Source organism: Pseudonaja textilis, chromosome 10 (assembly GCF_049901715.1).
Source record: "Pseudonaja textilis isolate UNSWEBS1 chromosome 10, rPseTex1.2, whole genome shotgun sequence".
Classification (NCBI taxonomy): Eukaryota; Metazoa; Chordata; class Lepidosauria; order Squamata; family Elapidae; genus Pseudonaja; species Pseudonaja textilis.
Window position 1 is genome coordinate 18,083,198 of NC_141999.1, and position 26,331 is coordinate 18,109,528.

A 26,331-nucleotide genomic window follows, 5' to 3' on the forward strand; every position below is an offset into this window, starting at 1 on the left:
TGAAGGAAGATACATTTCAATTTTATTTCAAATCCTTGGAAAATACACGGGTGCTACTTGTTGAGATGTACCGTCAACGTTACTTCCTCTCCCCCCCCAGCCACCCTTGAGAGGGAGGGAGGTGAGGTGAGTGCAGAAAACTGCTTTTACCTCCTTTCGTGAAATTAAGAGCCATCGTTCAGCAGATGGATGGAAGCACTGCAGCTTCTCAGACGGATACCAAGAAGTTCCTCAAAACCCCATCTGCTGTTGCTGCAGGTTTTTGGCAGCCAAGTTCCAACGCTCCAGCCACTGTTGCAAAGTGAAGCCATGGCGGCGCTTGTGAGGAAGAACAAACTGTCCTGGCTGCTCCCACCTAGACAGAGAGGAAACATAAAGGATGTACGAATGCGGCACACCTCCTATGATGACCCGGGTCATGGCACAAAGGCAACAGTCACATAACTAAGAAAAGTCCCTTTAATACTTCCAACTTTGCCTGCAATGTCCAGTTACCTTTGGCTGGAGAAAAAACTCTCCCAAGAACAGTCTTTAAGTGGAGGAAATTCAGTCCAAAAACAAAGTACATATAAACTGTAAATAAAAATCCACATAAACCACGCTGCAGCAATTAACTGGACAGGGCAGGATAAGGAATTGCAGACTTCAAAGGCCAACAAAGCACACAGCTGGGAAGACGCCAGGAACCCAGATAAGGCTCGACAAACAAAGTTAACTCACGGTTTACTTCCAGCAAATTTTGCTGTGCGCAGCTTTCCTTTTTAAACACTGTTTTCCCAGCTGCGGATCATGAAGGGAATCAGGACCCTTTCCTCCCCCATAAGCCATGCAACTCATGTTGCTTCCTTCTCCGTTCCTCCCTGCGTACCCTAGGATGAAGAGGGGGTGGGCCTGGATCTTCCCCCGAATTCTCTCTGCCTTGCTCTACCTCTCCCCTGCTCTGCCCAACCGGACTGTGCCCTTCCCCAGTTTCTTCCACAGCCAACAGAGCCACACTCCCACTCCCTGTCAGCTGCTCAACTTCCCCCTCGGAATCAGATTCCAACAGGGGCATGACACCTCCTGTCAGTGTGCATACAAGCTTTACTACATGAGATAACCCTGGAGCAATAACAGCAAATAGAGGTTTGTAATAAATAGTGGTTTTATCTACAAACGAATATACTGTATATTGTACACACATGTACTATAACCAAAAGTCAAATGAACAGCAAATTATAGCAGGGAAGAACACACAGAGATGTTGTGGCCCGCTGGCGGCTGATGGAGATAGCAGCGGAGTTGGGGAGGAGGTTGGGGAGGAACCTGGGCCAGTCTTGGAGGCTGAGGGGGGCTTGGATGAGGGCTCTGCATCAGAGGCAGAGATGGGGTCAGGGCAGGCTGGCAGTTATCAGCTGCCTTCAGACTCAGACAGCAGTGAGGCGGGGGAGTTTCTGGAACCGGTTCCCAGCTTGAGCATGCGCAGGGCTACCAGAAGATAACAATTGAGAAAGCAGGGTTGACTCAGGAGTAAGGCCACACCTTGGAGATGATTGGCCTCTCCCATAGGACATAAAAGAAGAGCGAATGGGATGTGAGCTTTTGCAGGAAGCAATTAGTTCCTCTGGTCCATTCAAGCTTTGAAAAGTCCTGTTTGACTTTGGGTCAAGTTTGGCCTTGCCCTGCATTTGGCAATTAGTTCTCTGGCAGCATTCCAAGGGCAATAAGGTGGGTGTTTATAAACATTCCCCCGAAAGACTGTTTGTGAAGCCTTTCAAGTTGTGAATGAACGTAATTCACAGCCATGAAAATAAAGAGATTTTGCCAGGACTAAGATTTGTGTTTTAAGGAAGCCCAGGTCAGAACAGGCGAAGAGAGAGAGAGAGACACGCACACAAACAGGGCTTCTTATTATTATACAGGCTCTTAAAGGGATAACAGCCCAAAACCTTGCTGACTCATTCTCATCATTACATCAATGCATCATTGCATCATCGTAGCATCTGGCCAACTCTTAAATCACTATACTGACACCTCCCCTCTCTTTGACCAGGCCCTCAATACCTGCTAGGCAGGGTCCTTTCGCTTACCAGTCATCGATAACGGCTTGGATCTCAGGCCGGCGCTTGATGAAACGCTGGCACTGATCCAGCGTGCGTTGGATACAGGGCAGCAGCAACAAGACTTGTTTCTGGTCATGGGACCGCACCTCTTCCACCAAGGCTGGACACAGAAAAGGAAATGAGCTTAGCCATTATTTGTCCTCCCCTTTGAGCAGGTCCAGTGCTTACAGACTGCCTGCTCTAGTCTCTGCAGCTTTCTGCAGCAAGGTTTTTCACGAGTGGTTTGCCATTGCCTTCTCAACAGGGCTAAGAGGCAGTGACTGGCTCAAAGTCACCCAGCTGGCTTTGTGCCGAAGGTGGGACTAGAACTCACAAGCCTTCTGGTTCCTAGCCTGATTGATACCTTAACCCAAATACCTAGATTGGCTCTCCATTTATATTTATCCTAAGCTTAGAAGGAAGAAGAGTCACCGTGGCTTGGTAGATAAAAAAAAAAAGTGCAACAAAACAAAAGGAATAGGAAATAAACACATTCAATTGAGCTAGCAGCACAAAATGCATCTCAATGTTAATAATAATTTACATTACAAAAGCCTTATAGGTACTGATAGAGGTGAATATTTGTAGCTCGAGGTTGAACTGGGAGGCTCCTTGGTGCTCTCTAAGCTTGGAAGTTTTCTCGCCCTTGGCAACGTCATTGCTAGCATGAATGAAACAGATTGTTCGGGGCCATAGGCTGACTCTGTAAACTGCTTAGAGAGGGCTGTAAAGCACTGTGAAGCGGTATATAAGGCTAAGTGCTATTGTTATTTGTAAGGAAACCACTGTCATGCCCCAAATGGGGATGTGGCATGGAGAAATATTATCAAACGTTCGCCTCTTCAAGTGCAGCTTTTCGATTTATCGGATAAAGGATGTGGGAGTGTCTCCTTTCACTTACAGGCTGGGACAGGAAGAGAGAAGGACTGGAATTCTGAAGGAGGAGGATGACCTGTTTTGGAAAATTTCAACGAGAACTCAAGGGTCAGAAAGAAGAAGCAGGGAACAAAATGGAGGAACACATAAGGTAAAGGGGTGGCAGGCTCGAAATTGACAATGAAAGGGGACAACTTTTGGATAATTAGAATTAGGATGGAAGTTATTGAACAATGAATGGAATAACAGTATGCGATAAAACTTGCAAATGTGATCGATAAAGTAATTTTGTGTAATGCGTATAGAAATGAAACAGGAATTTAGTTAATATTGTAAAATAAGGCATCCGAATATTGAAAGAAAAATGAAATAAGCCACAATACGAATTGAAGTTGGATTAACTAAGTGTAATGAATATAGTAATATATGAGAATATTTAAAGAAAAATGGAATAAGTTATAGTATGATATGAAATTGAACATGAAAGCTGAATATGTAAACACGGTCATGTTTGTATTGAAATGTAAAAACCTGGAACCACATTGTTCACCCAAAGAGATCTTTTTTAAAATATTAAAAAAAAATATTGCAAAAAAGAAAGAAAGAGAGAGAGAGAAAGAAAGAAAGAGAGAAAGAAAGAAAAAAAGAGAGAGAGAAAGAGAGAAAGAGAGAAAGAGAAAAAGAGAGAAAGAAAGAAAGAAAGAAAGAAAGAAAGAAAGAAAGAAAGAAAGAAAGAAAGAAAGAAAGAAAGAAAGAAAGAAGCAGGAACAGCAAAAAAAATAAATAAAAATTGAAGAGGTTTCCCTACATGGCACATCGGGCTCTGAGGTAGCCTCCAGCTGGTGCTGCAAACTTCTCAAAGCTCTTTGCTTGGAGCTCAGCTGGGCACGCAGGTAAGCAAGCTCCTTCTTCAGCTCCACCAGATGGAGAAGAAGCTGTTCAGGAGCCTAAAAGGGGGGAGATTAAGAAAGCAGAGGCACCGGGGTGAGGAAGAACGCTCACAGATGCCCTATAGGACAATGCACGGATCAGATCAGGGGTGGCAAACTCAAGGCCCGTGATGTGGTCGGATGCGGCCCGCAGGGCTGCCCTACTCTATTCGATGTGAAGAGGGAAGATCGGGCCAGCGTAGCTTCGGCCCAGTCCACCCAATGCGAAGAGGAAACATGCCAGCAGTTTGGGGAGTGGCGTCAAGCTGGCCACGCCCACCCAGTTCGTCACGCCCACTCAGTCAGCCACACCCAGTGAGTGGCGTCAAGCGGGCCAGGCCCACCCAGTTGGCCACATTGGCTTCCACTTTATTTCCCCCACCCGCAAAGTTTGCCCTTATTCCTTAATGATTATGATTAAGGTGGGAGGGTGGGTGAAGAAGAAGGGTCTAGAACAGTCCAAATGAATTTCATCTGTCTCTAGATGAATCCAGCAAATTACACCAGAGAGGCACACCCTACCTTATAAAGGGGGAAGTTAATTCCTTTGCATACATTGAGAAAGGCCTGGTTTTCAGAGGATGCTGTCCAGCTTAAGTGATGGATGGAAAGTTTGTGGGCTGGGATGGGTTGAGACCTGAAAGACAATGGCAGAAAGAAGTGGGTTTTCCCCCCCGCTCCCTCTTCCAATTGAACCTACATCAATCACATTGACCATCGTTAAGTCATGCCAATCCTCCACGCATAAAAAGAAAATCAAGCCTATTTTCTTTTTGTTAAAAAAAACAAACAAACCTGAGGCCAACCATGCTGCTGAAACGTTGCATCGAGGAAAGGCAAGTGCCAAGAAAGGTTAGAAATTAGGTTCGGTCTACCTCATTCATAGGAAATGAACCTCAGGAAGAAGAGAAACTGGGATTTTTAATTTTAATTTTTAATAAGAAAATGCTTTTACCGATAGCCCATCTGTCAGCCTTGGAAGCATTTTTTTACTTGGAAACTTCAAGTTTGCCACATTCAGTGCCCGGGAATTTGGGAGGGGGGGTTTCATAGTGAGGTAGAAGATTAGACCACAACAACATTCTTTTCTCAGAGAGTCAAGGACAAGTTGCCCTGCACCTGGAGGGGAGCGACTGGAGGGATGTCTCCAGTTGGGATGAAGATTTGCTTGGTCCATGTGATGGATGTAGGGGATGAGTCTTTGATTTCTCTTTTGGGAAGGGAAAACCCAGAACTCTCAGATTCGGGTTTTCCCAGATGTGCCAATAGGACAACTCTAATAAAATAGAACTTTGAGGAAATGTTTGTCTCGGAGTTTCTTGATTTGGAGTTGGTTAGTTGGAATGACGACACCATCTGCTTTTCATTCTCCATCATCAAATGGTAATGCCATGCCCTGGGTAGAGTCGGACTCTAAGGGAGAGGAGGAACAGCTGACAGGGAGTGGAAGTGTGGCTCTGGAGGTTGTGGAGGAGGCTGGGGAAGGGCAGAGGCCAGCTGGGCAGTCAGAAGAAGAACTAGGGCCATCCCCTCTACATACAAGGACATGCAGGAGGAACGGAGAAGGAAACAACTTGGCTTATGAGAGAGGAAGTGGCCATGATCCCTCTCATTGGTTGCAGCTGGGGAAACTAGTATATAAGAGAGACAATTACAACACAGCATTGCCAGAAGCAAAGCGTGTGTTATTTTGGGCTGAAGTTATATTAGTTGGCGTCCTTCCAACAGACTGTGCCTTGTTATCTCCATGAATTTGGTAATCACTTATCCTGGTCCGTTGTGGACATTTCGTCATTGTAGTTTGTTTGGTTTTTTATTTCACCTCTATCTGCTGATTAATTTTGGACTGTGTTGCTTTCTTTTGAAGACTATTTTTGAGTACGTTTTATCTCCCACTGAGAATTATTGAACAATGGGGCCAAGTTGGAGGCATTAAAGGACATTTATTTACGTATTGGATTTTGTTACGCTTGTGTTACACTCTGGGTCATCACAGATAACCACTTTCTCAAGCCACCCAAGTCACTTCTCCCAGCTGAATTATTTCTCAAGGGGAAAAAAAGGGTAGCAAATAGGTCTCTTTCGAGCTTTGGAAAAAAGAAAGTCCCTGGAAAAGGACTCAAAACACCCACACCCCACAAATCAGAGTTACAACCAGCCACACGGAGACGCCTGGAGATGACTCACCCAGCGACCTGACAGGTCAGCAGAGAAGGCAGGGAAATGGTTTTGAAATGCTGGACCTCACGGTCTACCCTATTGTGAAGCTTCTGGGTCTCCAGCTGCACCTGCTGTGCCTGAGGGAGCAGCTTTTTCTGTATGAAATCCTGGATCTGAGGGAGAGGCGCGCTGTAAGTCAACCGGGTTACAAACGAGCACAGAAATAACTTTCAGGGGAGCCATTTTGCCATTTTCATCCCACGTCTTTTCTTTAGAAAGGGTTGTGGCTTCAGGACAGAAGGCGTAATCCAGGATTTCCCCAACCTTGGTAATTTTTAAGGTGCACGGACTTCCGGTCCCCGAATTCTCCAGCCAGCCATTGAATTCTGGGAGTTGAAGTCCACCGCATCTTAAAAGTGGCCCAAGGTTGGGGAAACCCTGGTGTAATCTGCGTGGTGAAGGTTTGAAATCTTAATATCTCAAATCTTGAAAGGAGTCGAACAGGGGATGAGCAAAGACCTGTGACAGACGGGGTGAATAAGCCATCTCACCTCAACCTGGTTCTTGCGAAGCTGGGATTTGAGAAACGAAGTGCCTTTGATAAGGGCCCGAATATGTTGCTGTTTCTCGTTCTGTGGGAGGGAAGGAGAGAAATTGACCCAAGGGATGAAAGTCCTTCAATGAACTGTCTCATTTTTCCAGTCCCTCAATACCAGGAGTTTGACTGGAAGGAGTTTTTAATCAGGGGTGGGCTGCTACGGGGTTTGCCTGTGTTCAAGCAGATCCATTGCTAACGTTATGGCTGGTTCAGTGAACCGCCAAATCTCACCTCTGGCTGGCCCCTCCCACCTCACCCCTCCCCTCCCACCCCTCCCAGGAGTCTCCACGTGGCCCGTTTTGGATGCAAGGCCCAAGGGGAGGCTTGGGGAGGGGGGAAAACGGGGCTCCCGGAAGTCCAAAAATGGGCCTGTTTCCAGCCTCCGGAGAGAGTTTTCGCCCGAGCCTGGGGAAGACGAAAACGCCTCCCCACGCCCCCGCCATGGTTCAAGAGGCTGACCAGGCCACGTCCACCGTGGCCACACCCACCCAGCAATGGGGCAGAGAACCTGTTGCTGAAATTCTTGAAGCCCACCCCTGGTTTTTATCCTTTCCTCCAGCCCCAGAAGGTAACCAGGACATTGGGAACAAAGTTGGAGCTAATAAAGATTATTTGACTGTTTTGCCTTTGTGCCACGTCCCGGGTCATCACACCTGCCTTCCTCTCTCCCTCCTCCCCATTTCTTTCTCCTCCTCCTGCACACCTACCACCAAATGGCGGAAGTCCAAGATGCGCTGACGTTTCGCCTGCAAGTTCTGCAGCTCTGCGTACCGGACCTTCACGGCTTCTTCAAGTCCCTGGCATCCACGCAGCAGACCGTCCCTGTATCCTCGCAACCTCACTGCCCGGAGCTCTAGCTCAAACACCGTTCTGGGGTTGCAAGGGGAAGAGACTGAGTCAGGCCTAACTGACAGACCTGGTTGTTTCAGTAGGCGTGTGGGAGTGAAGTGCAGGCAGTCCGCGACTCACAACAGTTCATTTAGTGACCAAAGTTACGATGGCACCGGAAAAAAAAAAGTGACTGAGAACCGTTTTTCACAGTTACGACCTCTGAAGCATCCCCATGATCATGTGGTCAAAATTCAGATGCTCGGAAACGGGTTCATACTTGCGACCGTTGCTGTGTTCCGCGGGCCGTGTGATCCCCTTTTGACGAGCACAATCAACAGAGAAGCGAGACTCACTTAACAACCATGTGACTAATTGAATAACTGCAGTGAGTCACTTAACAAATGAAGGCAAAATAAGGTCGTAAAACGGGGCAAAACTCACGTAACCAATGCCTCGCTTAACAGAAATTTTGGGCTCGTGGTCGTAAGTTGAGGTAGTTCCACATTTGGGACCGGAATTTTCATTGGTATGCAAGGCGCCCGATTTTATGATGATGGTGATTACTTTTTTTGCCTTGCTTTTGTTAAGCAAATCACGGCAATGAAGCAAATCTTAATTTAATTAATTAAGCAAATCCAATTTCGAATTAAGGGGAGCTCAATTAAGAAAATCGGGCTTCCCCCATTGACTTTACTAGTGGGACGCAGACTGGGATGGTTGCAAGGGGCTATGGCTTGATCCTGGGATGCTGCAACAGGTGCCCAATACATGCCAGTTCCCAGGAGCCCAAATTTTGACCATGTGTTTATGGGGATGTTGCAATGGTCGTAAGTGTGAGGATGGTTATGACTTTTTTCAGTTGCTGTTGTAGCTTCAAACAGTTGTAGGTTCAGCGTTCCTTGAAGGCCTGGCAGGCCACCACAAAACTACCCTTACCCAGGCATAGAATAGAATCACATGGTTGGAAGGGACCTTGGAGGTCTTCTAGTCCAACCCCCTGCTTAGGCAGGAAACCCTACACCACTTCAGACAAATGATTGTCCAATCTCTTCTTAAAAACTTCCAGTGTTGGAGTTTTCACGACTTCTGAAAGAAAATTGTTCCACTGATTAATTCTAACAGTCAGGAAATGTGTCACCAATGCGGAGTTTTGTTCAGGAGATATATTCTCAGTGTGCCCAGAGAGAGAAGTGTCTGCCGTATCTACCTAGGATTGAACTCACAGCCTCCAGATTGTAAGGCATGGGCTCTACCTCGAGGGCACCACACCACTCCCTTATCATCACTCCCTCATCTGAAGCCCATCTGGAAGAGTCTTACCTGGCCAGGATGGAGCGCTCCGATCCATCAGACAGGAGACTGTGCATCTCCTTAACCAGGGCCTCAAGACGTGCCAGCAGGCCTTTCTCCTCAGCATGTAGAGGAATCTGTTGCACACACAGCACCTCACATTTGCTCCAGCCCTCCTGTCCCATGCAAAGAAAAGAGACCAAGGCGACAATTTTCCCCCATATACTATACAGGAAATCCACCAGGTGAATTCAATCTCCCCCTTTCCCCCATTCAGAATGTTCCATCCAGAAACAGGCTGTTCCAAACCTCAACGGAGCAGCTCTGGCTGTGAAATAAACTGTTCTAACCGCAAAAACGGACTTTGGGGGGAAAAAAGTGTTTTGAGATCCAATTTATTCACCTGTATAAGAACCCGGACAGAAGGTAGCTTGTCTGCAGAATCCGAAACATCCTGCAGGTGTGTGCTGTCATAACGGAACCTAAAGAAGAGAGCAAAATGGGGCTTGCAGAGCTGACATGCCGATGGAAAACCCAGAACCAAGCTTTATTTAACTATTTAATTTATATGCCACCTATCTCACTGTAGCAGCAACCCTGGGCTTCCACGCCCACAAATGGTAGCTGGGCTAAGAGATGCATGCGCCTTGCCCAGAAGTATCTAGTTAAATGCTACGGGTCAGATTAAAACTTGAATCCAAGTCTCTGCAATCTCAAACTTTATCCTCTTATCACAGTGTTTTTTTAAAGTGAGCTCTGAGGAACCGCGGAGGGCCCCCCCTCAAGAACCCCTCAGGGGCTTGTGAAATCATTTCCCAGGTATTGAAGGCACCTGCAGAAATTTAAAAACAATACCACCCTTATTTATTTGTTTACAAAAAGAAGCAGGGGTGTTTTTTTTTTCCATTAAAAAATGAATTTGTTTTATCTAGCGAGGTTCATATTGCTATTTTTACCTCTAGAAATATACACTCTACAAATGTGCCGGCTTTCATTTTTAATATGGTAAATATCAACAAACGTAACCCATACAAGCAAAAGCTCCTCTGGGGTCTTCCATAATTTTAAAAGTGAGAAGGGCTCCCAAGAGCAAGAAACGCTATTGTGCCATATACTGGCCTTTGGGGCAAGATTTACGTGGGCAGAACTACTTTTGTGAGCGGGAGCTGGCTTGGTGGCATGTGAAAGCTTCCCAGAATTCCCTAGAGCTGTGATGGCAAACCTGTGGCACGTGTGCCAGAGGTGGCACGCAGAGCCATTTGTGTGGGCACGCGAGCCCCAGCCAAACTTACCTGCACTGCGCATGCGTGTCTCTCTCAGCTGATTTTCGGCCTGGAAGTGACAAAATGGGCTCGTTTTTCGGCCTGCTTCCGTCGAGCCCAAGTGGGCGAAAATGGCCTCAAATGGGCTGAAAATCAGCTGGGAGGTGCACGCATGCACAATGCAGGTAAGGGGTGTTGTGTATGCATGCCCAGGGCCCGCTGAAGTGCACTGCATTATGGGTAAGTGGTAAGCATGCTATTTCACGCGTGCCTGCTTTTGGCACACCGCACCGAAAAAGGTTCACCATCACTGCCCTAGAGCTTTGGGAATGGTCTAAAGCATTTTGGGAAATCTCACGGGTCTTAAGTTAGCCAGCACTTATTGAACTAGCCGAAAATGGAAATTATTACATGCATGTTGATCATGACCTCAAAAGCAATTCCATGAAGCAGCTGAATACTCTTGCCAGCAATGGAGACGCCTTCAGTTTTACCCTGGGAAGGACACCATAATCAAGTCCTTCTTAGCCAAAGGTCAGGACCTACTTGAGGGCAGCCACATCTTGGGAGATGTTGATCTTGTCCGTCAATTCCTGCAGCTTCACTGTGTTCTGACAGGCCAAGTGCTCCAGAGCTAAAAGGATATGGGCAGGAGGATAGGTACCGACAACTTTCTGTAGGAAGACGCAAAACAATAGATGAGATTGCCCTTGATCCAACCTCTAAGCCAAGCCTTCACTGTCACAGCTAGCAATATCCAATGTTTGGGCTAAAGAGCTGTGGTGGCGCAGTGGTTAGAATGCGGTAGTGCAGGCTAATTCTGCTGACTGCCGGATGCCTGCAATTTGGCAGTTCAATTCTCACTAGGCTCAAGGTTTTGACTCAGCCTTCCATCCTTCCGAGGTGGGTAAAATGAGGACCCAGATTGTTGAGGGTAATAGGCTGACCCTGTAAACCACTTCGAGAAGGCTGTAAAGCACTGTGAAGCGGTATAGAAGTCTAACTGCTATAGACTGCTCATGCAAGTTGAGCTGCATGTGCACGCATGTGTGCCGGCCAAACGCTCACGTGCTCTGGTTCCGAACAGGCCGCGGCCCAGTAGTGGGCTGTGGCCCAAGGTTCGGGGGCCTCTGATATAGCTGACCTTACAAGTATGGGTTACCAACAGATCAAATGCAACCCCGGCCTCATCTGCAAACCCCAAAGTGGGCTAAAAATGTGGATTCTTTTGTTTGGAGGTTAAAAAAAGAAAAATCACCTTGGTCCCTGCAGAGATTTATGGCTATTATGATGTCATTGTAGTTTATCACTATGTATTTTTCTTGTGTTGGTTTTTAATCTTGTCTTTGTTACTCAGAATATTTCCAACTCCCAGATTCCCCGCACCAGCCTGAATTCTGGGAGCTGAAGTCCACCCATTTCTCAAGTTGCTAACTTTGAGAAGCCCAGATCTAAATATTTCCATTGTATCTAGCAGCCTTGATAATGTCCAGTTAAGCGTTCCACTGTTCTTAAGGAAGGTGCAAAGAGCATCTCCGAGGCTAAAAAACATTGTTTACCAATGCTGTGTATTGCACTGCTTTCATTTCTCTTTATCTGGCTGAACTACAGCTCCTAGCAGCCCCAACCAAAGGGACCTGGGAACAATGTCTTTAAGGCAGGAACTTTCCCACCCTTGCTCCAGTATGATAGTCTGCCTTACCTCCACGGTGCTCAACCAATGTTGGTAAGTATTATTCATCTCTTCCTCGTTCGTCCCTCTGCCAGGAAGAACCAAAGAAACACATCAGAACTTTAAAGAGGGAGCTAGTGAGCGGGCGTGTTCACACATGACATTAGACCCGGCTTGTTTTCTATGCCAAAGGCCCCAATTGCAGAAAGGTGAGAGGAAGGATCCTTACGGAGAACTCCCAGAGATGCTGTTTTCAAAGAGAGTCTTCAGGAACTGGAAACGCAGCTGGCAGCTTTCCTGGACATCCCGCTAGGGGAAAAAAAAAAAGGCATAAAACCTGAGCTGAGGCTTTTATGCAATCCGCATCTTTCACTTTTCCATTCCTTTAGATTTTTGCTTTAGAATAGAATAGAATTCTTTATTGGCCAAGTGTGGTCGGACACACAAGGAATTTGTCTTTGGTGCAAATGCTCTCGGTGTACATAAAAGAAAAGGTACATTCGTCAAGAATCATCAGGTACAACACTTAATAATAGTCATAGGGTACAATAAGCAATCAGATCATACTAGGAAACAGTCAATATAAATCGTAAGGATACAAGCGACAAAGTTACAGTCATACAGGCCCAAGTGGAAGGGGATGGGTGAAAAGGATTGATGAGAAGATTAATAGTAATAGTAGTGTAGACTTGGTAAATAGTTGGACAGTGTTGAGGGAATTAGTTGTTTAGCAGAGTGATGGCGTTCGGGGAAAAAACTGTACTCATGTCTAGTTGTTTTGGTGTGCAGTGCCCTATAGGGTCGTTTTCAGTGTAGAAGTTGAAACAGTTTATGTCCGGGATGTGAGGGGTCTGTAAATATTTTCACAGCCCTCTTTTTGACTCAGGCAGTATACAGGTCCTCGATTGAAAGCCGGTTGGTAGCCATTGTTTTTTCTGAAGTCATAATTAACCCCTGAAGTCTGTGTCTGTCCTGTTGGGTTGCAGAACCAAACCAGACAGTTTTAGAAGTGCAGATGATACTCAACCAGCGCAAGGAGAATTGGTATTCAAGTATTCAAAATATATGTGTTGTCTGCATCTCAAAACTGAAGGGCAACCATTTGCACAGATTCACCCCCAACAGCCTGTGCCTGCCTTCAACAGGGAAGAGACACAGGGCAGAAAACATCCTGTAGCCAAGAAGGCTCCACACCCGTTGGCACATCTCGGGCGACCCCAAGGACAAGACAAACCTCCAAGTGGCCTCAACGGCTCTCTAAAAATGTCTACGGAGATTCTCAGTCATCCAGGTCACGGCTGTTCCAAAGGTGCTTTTTTAGCAACTGGACTTTCTGGTTTTTCTTTCTTCTTCTTCTTTGCTTTGAAGACGTTTCGCTTCTCATCCAAGAAGCTTCTTCAGCTCTGGCTGGATGGTGGAGAATGGAAGGATTTATGCTCCTTGCAGACAGCTGGTTTGAAAGAGGGGTCGAAGAGACCACCTAGGACAACCCTCTTTCAACCGAGGGGAAGGGAAATGACGTCATCTATCTCCAGTCTACAACACAGTCCTTGCAATAGTTCCAAAAAGGCTCCACGCCCATTTGCACCATTCAGGTGACCCTGGTAAACACAGGTGAACCTCCTTAATGACTCTCTAAAAGGATGCAAATGACCAGCTGTCTGCAAGGAGTATAAATCCTTCCATTCCACAATATCCAGTCAGAGATGAAGAGGCTTCTTGAATGAGAAGTGAAACGTCTTCAAAGAAAAAAACAAGGAAGTCCACTTGCCTCTTGAAAAAGCACCTTTGGGTCAGAGGAAGACAGCAAAGGTCAAGTGGAAGCAGCAGAGTGCAGAGTGTCCAAAAAAGGCAGAGGGAGGGAGACAGGCAGTTGAAGCATACCCCATAGTTGTAAACATTGGCATTGGGGTGTTACAATGGCCCTAACTTTGAGGACTGGGCACCAAATACTATTAATGTAGCGCTGCTGTAACTTTGAATGATTTATGAATTCTTCCCAAAGCTGTGGGCCCCAAGGATAACTTAAAACCTTTCTCTCTCTCTCTCTCTCTTTTTTCTTCCTGCAAAGCAGTAAACCAGGCCTTACCAGGACTTCAGGCTTCGAGGTGGGGAACTGAGGCTCTGGGTGTCTGCCACCAAAAACCACGACCATCTTGCCTTTCCTAGAAGAAAACCACAAGAGGGTTTTAGATGGACCTTTGCTTTCCACACTTGAATGCCGCAGATATTCTTCCCCAGGCCAGCTGGCTGATAAGAGACCAGCTTGGTTCACACGTTGTGCTAATTCATCCTGGTTCAGAACCGGTGTAGCGCATTTGGTGTCTTCCAGAAACATGGACTTCTACTCCCGTAATTCCTTAATCATTCTAGGATTCCACACTTCAAGGAAGTTACCACCTAGGGAAGGCTGCCTTAGCATAACGCATGAATCCAGCGTACTGTGTCTATCCTCATTCATCCATGGCTAATCAAGCCACAGTTCAGTACAAGGGTCTTCCAACTTGGCAAGTTTAAGACTTGTGGACTTCAACTCCCAGAATTCCTGAGCTAACACAACTGGAGGAGGAATTCTGGGAGTTGCAGTCCACAAAGTCTTAAAGCTGTCAAGTTTGAAGAGCCTTGGTTTAGAGTACATGTGACCAGGGGTGGCTGCTGGGAGTTCGTACGGGTCCGGGCGATCCTCTAGTTAAGATTCTGCACAATTCGGCGAACCCACAAATCCCACCCCTGGCTGCCCCCTCCTCCCCCGAGTCCCCACGTGGCCTGTTTTGGATGCGGGTGAGTGCAGGGCCTGTGTGGAGGCCTGGGAAGGGCAAAAAACGGGGCCCCCAAAGGCCAGAAATGGGCCCGTTTCCAGTCTCCAGAGGCCGAGGAGACCATTTTTGTCCTCCCGGAGGCTCAAGGAAATCCTCCGGAGCCCAGGGAGGGCAACACCCCCCTGCCTTGGTGCAGGAGGCTGACTAGGCCACGCCCACCCTGGCCACGCCCACCCAGCAACCGGGCAGAGCGCCAGTTGCTAACCTTTATGAAGCCCACCCCTGCATGTGACCCAAAATCACCCTTTCTTCCTCCACCATACTAAAGCTCCACCAACTAGGATCCCCCCTTGCCAAAAGGAGGTAAAGGGACCTAGGAACTGAGCCCGTACTTCTCCATCTCTTTCAAATGCTCCAAATGTCCCTTGACCTGGGCAGCTTTCTTGTGCAGTTGTTGCCGTTCTGCTGTGATCCGGGCGGAGTAGGCCTTCAGGAGCAAACGGCGCCGTTTGGCATCCCAGATCTGAGTTGTTTCTGGGATGGCCTCTAGATGACAAGGAGAACAAGATGTTGCAAATCAGGGTGTGCAGATATGAACAGCTGAACCTACAGCTGAACCTACTTGCTCTATTTGATGGGTTTCGATGCTGGGATTCAGTCAAGGGGAGTGTGATGACCCAAAGGGACGTGGCACAAAGGCAACACAGTCAGATAAGCAATTTATCCCTTTATTGTCTCCAACTTTGCCCCCAATGTCCAGGTTACCGTCGGGCTGGAGAAAAACTCTCCCAGGAAGAGCCTTTGACTGTAGAAAATTCAGTCTAAAACAAGGCACGCACAAACTGTAACTTAAAATCCAAATAAACCAAACTGAAGCAATTAGTTTGGCAGGGCAGGAGCAAGAATTTCAAACTTGAAAGCACGGCAAAACTCACACAGTTGGGAAGACGCCAGGAACCCAGATAAGCCACGAGGATACAAGATAAAGTCACGTTTGCTCCCAAGAGCTTGCCTTTTTTATACACTGTGTTCCCAGCTGCAGCTAATGAAGGGAATCGGGGCCCTTTCCTCCCCCGTAAGCCATGCAACCCACGTTGCTCCCTTCTCCGTTCCTCCCTGCATGCCCCCAGGATGAAGAGTGGGGTGGGCCTGGGTCTTCCTCTAAATTCCCTCTCTCCTGCTCTGCCCAACTGGACTTTGCCCTTCCCAAGTTTCTTCCACAGCCAAAGGAGCCACACTCCCACTCCCTGTCAGCTGTTCGGCTTCCTCCTCTGAGTCAGATTCAGACAGGGGCATGACAGGGGGCTTATAAACACAGCCCAACAATCTTCTAAGGAGTTCGCAGTGGTGTCCAAACATTTTCGCTGTTTGTTCTCAACTCACCACCGGCTACGAACTCGCGCTGGGCCAATCCTATCTGGAGGTCCAACTGCTGATCTTCCTCCTTCAAGCGAGAGATGGCCTGGATTAGATGCTTGCGACGTTCTTTATCCGATTCAGAGGCACTGGGATTGCCCTGAGGAGAGAGATCAAACTGCAACGTTACCAAGGAGGCCATCTTATCCATCTTTTAGTTCTTGCTTCCTATCTGAGCACACTCCTAGAATTATCCCTCCTGCTCCTTCTTTAAAAGGTTCACAGCTGGAAGCCCATCCTTCTGTCATGCCCCATCCCCCCTCTTCGGAGCTTGAATCTGTGAGGGAAAAGGAGCTGGAACCTGAGCCGACAGAGATTGAGGGGGCAGCTTTATTGGCTGAGGAGGAAAATGGGGAAGGGCAGGGCCAATCAGGCCAGGGCCTTTCAGGATTAGAACAGCTTGTAGACAGGGAGGAACAGGGGCAGGATGAACATGTGAGATAGAGCTTTCCAAATGGTGGAAGGCATATCCTTGACTTTCCTGCTACTGCCGGATTCCAATTGCCACCGGCTCAAAGTTGACAGGGAACAGTCAGAACATTAGGAGAGCCCCATTTCCCCCACCTTCAGCCCAAACCTTTGGAGACGAAGCAAATTCTTCACCTCATTTTGTTCTTACTCACCTCACTTTTTTCCATCTGCTGATACCTATGTGACAAAAAATAGGATCAAGGACACAAACGTTTCACTTGTTTGGAAATCCTTCGGGCTCGGCCTTGAGTAAGGTACAAAAACCAGCACGTTTTCTTTTTTTTTGAAAGGTAGCAATTAGTCAAAAGAAGACTGTGCAGCAGAAAGAATCCGTATTGTGATTGACATCTTTAAAATACGGCAACGTTTCCCTTGGTGCACAACTTGGTGCAACATTTCCCTTGGTGCACACTTGTCATCTCAATAAACAGAGGGCAAAGCCATATTGCTCAGGGCTATTTTTATAGGAGCAGCTCTAGTAAAAGAATTTTGCATGTCTGAATGTCCTTCCCCCATCCCTCAGTTTATTTTTTTGTGAAACAGGGAAGGGTTCGCTGAATATTTTCTCAAGTTACTTTCTTGGCCTGGACTCAAACTCCTCTTCTCTGATTAGGGCCTTCCTGTTTTTCCAAGCCATTCCATACACCCTTTAACAACATTTGACTGCCAATTTTTTTTTTCCTGGATAAACCTAATGCAAAGTTCCATCTGCAGTATCGAACTGCGTAGAACGTGGAACAAGGCTCTCATATTTCAGTGTTGCCCTTGTGCCCTAGAATGTCTACAAAACAAAATCCTAGCATCTCCGCAGCAGTTCAAGAAATTCCAAGATCACAATCCCCTTTTTGAATTATTACCATCTGGCAGACGGTACAGGATAATAAAAACAAGGACAAACAAGCTGAAAAACAGCTTCGATCCCAGGGCAGTAGCTCTGTTGAATTCTACTGTATAGTGCAGCGTTGGTGCAATGTCGGGGTTTTCAATTCAATGTGTGGAGTGTGAAGGGTGTCTGTTGTGTTTATTTTCATGGTCATGATGAGCACTGAAGATGGTGTTTGATTTCGTTGTATGAGGTGCAGTGACAATAAAGTAAACTAAACTAAACTGTTCAAGAAACAGCATTGTTAGGTGTTATTTTAGTCAGCAAGGGAAGATTATGATGGGGGAACTCTCAAGTGACTCCTACATCCTATACGTCAATGCATGACATAACTTAGATTTTTCAATCTAAACAACCTGAAAATGTATGGACTTTTGACGTTGGCAAAGCTGGCTGAGGAATTCTGGGAGTTGAAATTCACACATCTTCAAGTTGGCAAGGTTGAGAAGCACTGGGTTAGATAGTGTTTCAGCAAAATTGTATGATCAGAGCTAGGCTTTTAAATCTCTTTCTCTTTCCACCATTAGCAGCAGATTGAATCAACCGAGGTATTCTAAGACTACATTGTTATTACAATGTTTTTCATTGTTTTGCTCCAACCAATAGGAAGTATTAGGGGAGAAATAAATATCCATGATAGTTGGGGGTTTCAGGGTTAACCGCTCAAGCCCATGAAGGGAAAGGGAGAAGAAAATTTATCGAGAAAAAGGGTTAAGAAAAGGATACCACAGTACATTCCCACGGATCTTCTTGACAGTCCTGCAATATAAGCAAGGCGAAAGTGTTCAATGGAGTACAGGATACACCCTGAAAAATGTACTTAAGGTGCAGAATAATGTGGGTCAAAAAGTCAGCCCCAGGGCAATGAAGGTTGTGCTGGAGTGCTACGTATATACTTGGACAACAAAAGGAAGTATATAGGGATAGGCTGCCAAGGCTTTTTTTGAGCCTCTGGGGGGGCAAAAATAGCCACAAGTGGGCTGAAAATCAGCTGGGAGGCGCATAATGTGCAGTGCAGGTACGTCTGGCTGGAGCTTGCATGCCCACACAAATGGCTCTGTGTGCCACCTGTGGCACGTGTGCCATAGGTTCACCATCACAGTCTTAAGCCATGTGGCTGGGTTTACACAGTCCTGCCAAGAATGTAATACGGGTTAATGGAGAGGCATTTTCTGTAAGCAACACCAGAATGTTTCCTTCCTGCCTTCCTTACAGGATTAGGCCAGTAATTTCATTTAACAACCAGTTCTCTGAAGTGCTTAGAATGTTAACAACCGGTTCTAGTGAATAGATGCGAACTGATAGAATCCCATCCCTGATGGCGAACCTTTTTGTTGTGGTGTGCCGAAAGCGTGTGTGCTGGCACCCACAATGCAATGAGCCCCCTCTGTGCCGGCATGTGCAACACCCCCCGCCCTGCCCCCATACTTGCACTGTGCATGTGTTCACCTCTCAGCTGATTTTTCAGCCCATTTGAGGCCATTTTCGCTCTCCCAGAAGCCTGAGGGAAGCCTCTGGAGGCTGAAAACAGGCCCGTTTTGGCACTTCTGGTATTTCTAGAAGGCCCGTTTTTGGGCCTCCTGAGGCTATCCATTGCTGGAAGAAATTATTCTACTCCTTACTGGCAGGGGATGATGGGATCTCTAATCCAAATCCTTCTGGGCTTCAAATCTAGAAATTCTAAACCCTTCAAAGGGCTACAGACTAAACAAAGGTAGAAGCCTCAAGGAAAATTCTGAATACAGGTAATGCTTGACTTATGACAATTGAACCCAAAATTGTTATTTGTTAAGTGAGTTTTGTCCCATGACTTTTCTAGCTATAGTTGTTAAGTGAATCACCACAGTTGTTAAGTTAGTAACCTGGCTGTTAAGTGAATCTGGTTTCCACATTGACTTTGCTTGTCAAAAGGTCGCAAAAGGGAATCACATGACCCCGGGACACAGCAACGGTCATAAGTATGAACCAGTTGCCAAGCATCCGAACTTTGATCACACGATCATGAGGAGATACTGCCACGATTTTTAGCGTGAAAAATGATCCTAAGTCACTTTTTTCAGTGCCGTTGTAACTTTGAACGGTCACTAAATGAGCTCTTGTAAATCAAGGACTACCTGTATCCCATCTCCATCTTTGTATTCTTACCTCTGATGATGAACATGGCGGATGATATATTTCCAGATGTCAGCACACTGACCTGAGCACATTCTGGGGGTGAAGCATGAGATGGAAGTAGCAGTAAAAATCCATGAGATGGATAACTTATATTAAGTTCACATATTTCTCAAAGTAATTCTCTATATAACTCCAAACTATTGGAACCATACCTATAATCCTATCCTGAAACAGTATTGATATACTATTAACTATGTTGCAAACCAGCACCTGCATTTCCTAAGTCGGATGCGAGAGTACATCTTTCTCCTCTATCCTGACCACAGAGGCACGATTGAGAGCATTTTTTAACAAACTGCATCCCTGTTTGGTTTAGTGGCAGCAGTTCCTCTGATAGAAAGTCCATACAGAGAGTGGTGAGGACAATGGAGAAGACTGTAGGAAGCTCACTTCCCGTTATTCAGGATAGCGCTTATAAGCACTATGTGCTTAGCCCTCAAAGCATTGTTAGAGACCCTACACACCCACTTTACAGTCTGTTTCTGTTGCTTCCCTCGGGGAGGAAGTTTCAAAGTATTTTTAGCAGGACTTCCAGATTCTGTAACAGTTTTGTTCCCTATGCCATCTGTCCAGTAAACTTGCAAGATTCATTATTCTCACCATATACACGTATACATTCGAACCAAACTGTGTTGTTTCTCTGTGTCATATCATATATGTGGATATATCCATAATTTTGTACTTATTTATTTTGTCATGGTTTATTTAGTGTTTTATTGGAGGGGGTGAAACTTTGCAAGCTGCATGCAACAAAATGTCATTCTAATGTATAACTTTGTATTTATTTTGTCATGCTTTATGTAGTGTTATATTGGAGCTGCATGCAACCCTTTCAGAGCTGCATGCAATGAAATTTCATTCTCATGCATAATTTTGTATTTATTTATTTTGTCATGCTTTATGTAGTGTATATTGGAAGTGGTGACGTTTTGAGAGCTGCAAATAGCGAAATTTCTTTCTAATGCATAATTTTGTATTTACTTTGTCATGGTTTATGTAGTGTATATTGGAGGTGGTGACCCTTTGAGAGCTGCATGCAAAGACATTTCATTGCAATACACAACTTTGTATTTATTTAAAGTGGACACCTAACATCAAAAACATCATCAGAAAAGCACAACAAAGAATGTTCTTTCTGCGCTAACTCAGAAAGCTCAAACTGCCTAAGGAGCTGCTGATACAGTTCTACTTCTCCCACTTGTGACTGTATGACTGTAACTTTGTCGCTTGTATCCTTACAATGTTTATTGACTGTTTCCTAGTATGATTTGATTGCTTATTGTACCCTGTGACTATTAAGTGTTGTACCTTATGATTCTTGGCTCTTGACGAATGTAACTTTTCTTTTATGTATACTGCGAGCATTTGCACCAAGACAAATTCCTTGTGTGTCTAATCACATTTGGCCAATAAAGAATTCTATTCTATTTATTTTGTCATGTTTTATGTAGTGTATATTGGTGTATATTGGAAGCGGAGACCCTTTAAGAGCTGCATGCAACGACATTTCATTCTAATGTATGCCGATTAATGTACATTCAAAGCTGCAATAAAGGTATTCTAAGCACTAAAATTACATAATCTACTGTATTATAAACCAACATTCTCCATTTGCAGTCGAGGGCCAATTACAATATTATTAAAAATAGTTCAGTCACCCTGTTAAGGTGCAAGCGAACCTAGCCATGGTTAGGAGAACAGCGTCCCACCCTCTCTAGCCCAGTCCTGCAATGCTTGGTAGGTTTATTCTCACGACCCCCGGGAGACTGGGGAGAGCACTCTGCTGATGCTCAGAAACACTCTCGCCCCTTTCTACCCGCTTTCACCCACCTGCGTGCGTCTCTCTCGGACGGAACTTTGCCCGGAGGAAGCTTCATCTCTTCAGCCGCCCAGCGCCTGAGCTCCTGAGCCAGAGATGCCCCCGTCCCCCCCGCCTTCCTCCCAGCGACATTTTCCCCGCTCGCCATCACCCGTCTCAAACTCCGGCGCCCTTCGAGACGGACTCCGCCCCCCGCAGAGCACGCTGGGAAATGTGGTTTCTCCCGCGCGGAGCTTTCCGGAAACATTTTCTGTTTAAGTACCTTCGCGATGCCCTATGGGACTTGTAGTTTGTTTGGTAGGGTGAATACTCAAGAGGGAGAGGGAAACTGCAGCTGTCATGGAGCCATGGCTGTTCCCGCGGTGGGCGACGGGAGTTGTGGTCCAAGAGTATAGGAGTGGGGCGGAGGGGGTGGAATCTCTTGGAAAGTACAATAGGGCAGAAGCTCTGGATTCTTTCAATTGGGCTGTTTCTGATTTGCGACCGAGAGTTGCAGTTAAACGGAGCAAAGTATAGGGGCGTGTTTAAGGCTTTGTCAAGTTAAAAGAAACTATGGTTTTTAAAAATAATTAAGTCTCTTAAGTGTGGAAACGAGGCATGTCCATTGAGTGTAGCCTAACGAGTATATTTTAGCACAAGGGTCTCCAACCTTGGCCACTTTAAGCCTGGAGGACTTCAATTCTCAGAATTCCCCAGCTAGCTTTGCTGGCTAGGGAATTCTGGGAGTTGAAGTCCAGCAGGCTTAAAGTAGCCAAGGTTGGAGACCCCTGTTTTAGCATACTGTATGAACGCTCTTGGTTACTAAGCATGGTAAGTCATTCAATATGCAGCAGGTTTATTTACTGTAAATTCAAATAGATGTATTATCTATTAGAAATAAGTTATCTGTTTAGGTTTATTTACATACTTGTTTATTACATGTATTACTTGCCCAACTGAAATGGGCCAGGTATGTTATTGTTTATTGTGTAGCTTGGGTGCTGCTAAATGGATTAAATGCTTTTTTTAAACAACACACGTTTCCTTAAATCAAGGAATGCTGGCTTGTAACCTTCTCTCATTCTGTAATTATTATTTCTAGTTGGGTGCAGAATAGACCAGGAATAGCATTCAGCTGTATAATATGCCCAAGTAACTGTTATTCCCATTAGAGACGTTGGTCATCAGATGTTGGTTGTTCTACAGCCAACCCAAAATGGTTGCCCTTCTCATTCAGTGGAAAATTCAGCAGAATCTGAATTGTGCCCCATTGTCTGAGCTGACCTTTTGGAAGGAATGAGCCAGCCATTAAAAGGCTTGCAGAAGAGATTATACAATCCAGAGGAAAAAGGATGAAAAAAATGAATGTGCAAGAATTTGAGGGAGGCGTGGCAAGGATATGTTGGATATATAAGTGTTAGAGAAATAGCTCTGAAATTATGACCATGGGTCATGAGTTGCCTTGTGGGCTATAATCTTTTAAAACCTGACAAAGTTTGTCCTTCCCTCCTCCTCACACCAAACATCAGCTTAAAAATTCCCCCCCATGTTATCTCATTTTCCTAGAATGGAGCCCAGAGGATCATCTCTGAGTTCCTCTATGCTGATGGAGGCAGGACTGCAGATATCTGGGGCAACAAATTGTTCAGAAAGGTGCTTGAAATTGAATAACCTCCTGTGAAATATAACCATGTCCTGCTTGCTGTGGTAACTCAACAATTACAGAAGTACTGGTAGGTGAGTTTGACCTTAGAAAATATCTTAAGGTGGCTGTCTCCTTGAAGTGTGGAGAGAGCTTTCCTATCTGGGTTGCAAAAACCCGAACAGCCATTTGATGGAATAACAGATAACAAATAATCTGAGTTGGAAGGGACCTTGTAGGTCATCTAGTTCACCCCCCTGCCCAAGCAAGAGACCCTACACCATTTCTGACATATGGCAGTCTAGTTTCTTCTTGAAAGTCTCAGGTGGTGATGCTCCCACAACTTCCAGGGGCAAACTGTTCCATTGGTTGATTGTTCTCACTGTCAGAAAGTTTCTCCTTACTTCCAGGTTAAATTTCTCCTTGTTTAGTTTCCATCCATTATTCCTTGTCTGCCCTACAGGCGCTTTAGAAAATAGCTTGACCCCCTCCTCTCTGTGGCAGCCCCTCAAATATTGGAAGACTGCTATCCTGTCTCCCCTGGTCCTTCTCTTCACTAGACTAGCCAGGCCCAGTTCCTGTAACCCTTCTTCATATGTTTTATTTTTCTGTACTGTTTGCCTTTGCTGCTGTTTGGAGTTTGCAACCTACATATAGCAGCTGTTCTGTATAGAAAAGAGTGGAGTTTTCTCATTTATTAGGGTACTTAAAACTCCAGTTGTACTCCACCAAACACCTATGAATGAATGCAAGTCTTATGAAATGCCACGCATACTTCTCCCCAATGAAAGAAATCTTTGTTAAATTCTGTGTTGCCTTTGGTTCTTTTCAGGGTAGGGAGTGATGCCCACAGCCTTTGGAATGCAAAGTAGGCGCTTTACCAAGGAGCTGTGATTTGTTTTCTAGAACCATCCCTCTTATTTTAAATGAAGATTCTGAAAAACAGAATGCCCTTTTCCCAAGGCCAAAGCAACTGTCTGCCAAATCGAATGGAATTTTTATTACGGTCAAAACCAGCATAAGAAGGGTGATTTAGAGTCGATTAAAAAAAATAAAGCTACATTGGAATCTTAAAAAATTATGAAAAGCTAGAAGATATAAAATATATGTACAGTATTAACTATACACAAAAGAATGAGCCTAAAAGAATCTAAAAGGGGTAGGAGCATTAGATGGGGGAGTATAAGGAAGCAGAAAGGTTTGTATGCAGATATTATGGGATGGGGTGTACAGCAGTGAGGGAAAGTTTTGGCAACATTGAGTTTTTCCAGAAAGAAGCCCAGATTAAGAGAGTGTGCGGTTTGGTTCTGGATATGGAGGGGAAAAGAAATTCAGCTGAGCCACATCTTAGACTCTTTTAGGGTATACCTAGTATGTTAAAAAGTTATACTGTTAAGTTGTGGGTTTGAATGAAGAGGCGGGGCCACAGGATAGTGAAAACAGCTCTTTAGTAGTTGACATAGAAGTGTGTTGGCTGCCCAACAGCTCTCTCTTTTATAGAGAGCTGTCTTGACAGCTCAGCCACTGAGGTTAAATTTCCCGCCTGTCCTGTGAACCGATCAGCTTAAACTTGGTTCCTCCCAGCAGGACAACGGACCAAGGTTTCCCTCCTAATTACTGTATTTACCGTAGCTTACTATAGGCAAGATTCTGTCCATCAGGTATAAGCATATGAAGGATTGAACTCAGTGGGATCTAGCTGTGTCTAGGTGTGTCATCTCTGAATCTGGGCCTGATAGGAAGACTACAGGTACTCCTCGACTTACAATAGATCGTTTGGTGACTGTTCAAATACGATAGCACTGAAAAAAAGTGAATTATGACCATTTTTCACACTTACGAACCTTTGCAGCATCCCTGTGGTCAAGTGATCAAAATCCAGATGCTTGGCAACTGGCTCCTATTTATGATGGTTGCAGTGTCCTGGAGTCATGGGATCCCCTTTTGTGACCTTCTGACAGACCGAGTCAGTGGGGAAACCAGATGTTACTAACTTCACCACTGCAGTGATTCACTCAACAATTGTTGTGGCACGAAAGGTTGTAAAATGGGGCAAAATTCACTTAACTACTCTCTCTTGCTAGGCAACAGGAATTTTGGGCTGAGTTGTGATCGTAAGTCAAGGACTACTTGTATCAAATGACAAAGCAGTCTAATATGGCAAACTAGATGCTCATTAAAGCCAGTTTATGGCACAGGTCATCATCAATGAATTTAAAAGTTTTCCCTGTCCAGTTGTGACTGTCCCAAGGGGGCCGTGCTCATTTGCGATTCTCAGCTGAAGGAGCCCGTGTTGTCTGAAATATTTCTATCATCATGTGGCCAGCATGAAAATAGGGAATGCGGCAACCTTCTGCTGAAGTGGTACCTATTTATCTACTTGCATTTGTATGCTTCTGGAGTGGTGTGATGCGCTAGAGGTGGAGCTCTCGCCTCACAGTCAGAATGTGTGAATTTGATCCTAGGTGGAGGCAGATATTTCTCTCTCTGGGCACAATGAGAATATATCTGCTGAAGTTGAACAAAACTCCATATTGGCAACAGGAAGGGCATCCGGCCATTAAACACTCTATTAGCTCCATTCAGTTGCCCAGACTCCATCCTCTGCATTATGGAGTTGTTAAAAGAGGATGATGATTTGTATGCTTCTGAACTAGGTTGGCAAAAAAAAAAAAAAAAGGCTTGAAGGATGATTTTTTTTTGAAAATGAAAATGTTTTCTTTGGCATTAACTCTTGATTTTTATTTTTTGTCTTGGAATACAATCCTCTGACCTAAATTTTTCGTGGGGTTGCTTTGTCCTAACCTCAAAACAAAATGCATTTCCTATTTCATGCAAACTATAAGTGAATTCAGCCGTATGTCTTTCTTACGCGTTATATTTATGGTAAAAACAAACCATTGCAGTATAATGGCTTTCCACCCATCGGTTTGAAAAACAACACTGTCGGATGAAACATATATTCATCCACATTAGAACTGTTGTTTTAAATAAAGAAAATATTTATTATTGTTAGGATTGGAAAGCGAAGTGTGTTAGAGGGGATTTGGCCACAAAATCAATTCTAAAATAATCTTCTCAATAATTCTAAGATGCAGGGAGAAAAAAATAATAAAGGTCTTGTTTGGGAGCGGAAACCATGATACTGCTTTGAAACCAACTTTGCCAATGGTTGTATCTAATTGGAGAGTGATGATTTGATTACTGTATCTGAAAATACTATTCAAGGAGATGGGCTTAGTATGGAATTTGTAAAAGACTTTTTATTTCTTTCAGGGTACAAAGTCAGAGGAGTTAAAGTCATTAAACATTTGCTGTATTGTGGGAATAAAGACATACAAAAGCCCAGCCTTTTCCTAAATTAATGCTGCACACTTGACAGGTGAGTTCATTTTCAGATTCTCTTTGTCTGCTTGCCCACACAACACTGAAGGGATTTAAATCTGCCTGAAACATTTTCACGCCTAGAAATATGTTTACTTGTTCCT

General features: G+C 45.1%; 1 protein-coding gene and 1 long non-coding RNA gene across 3 annotated transcripts; one reads left to right on the forward strand and one right to left on the reverse strand.

Moving 5' to 3' along the window:
• On the reverse strand, positions 1-21,581 carry HAUS5 (HAUS augmin like complex subunit 5). The gene is made up of 19 exons (XM_026718778.2): positions 21,234-21,581; positions 19,374-19,436; positions 17,955-17,987; positions 16,498-16,522; positions 15,842-15,974; positions 14,851-15,004; positions 13,789-13,864; positions 11,929-12,008; positions 11,730-11,787; positions 10,574-10,701; positions 9,169-9,247; positions 8,796-8,941; positions 7,352-7,514; positions 6,598-6,678; positions 6,074-6,219; positions 4,409-4,523; positions 3,766-3,904; positions 2,070-2,202; positions 1-355 (listed from the first exon to the last, which is right to left on the reverse strand). Exons 1-19 carry the CDS (start codon positions 21,467-21,469, stop codon positions 232-234), a joined length of 2,112 nt encoding a protein of 703 aa, XP_026574563.2. The 5' UTR covers positions 21,470-21,581; the 3' UTR covers positions 1-231.
• Positions 21,478-26,302, forward strand: LOC148124927 (uncharacterized). 2 transcript variants are annotated; one of them, XR_015744818.1, is made up of 3 exons: positions 21,478-21,584; positions 22,768-22,938; positions 26,120-26,302. It is a non-coding gene; the product is annotated as an uncharacterized LOC148124927 (long non-coding RNA). The 2 variants fall into 2 exon arrangements; XR_015744819.1 differs by having other exon boundaries at positions 22,768-22,934.
• Positions 26,303-26,331: the final 29 nt, after the last annotated feature.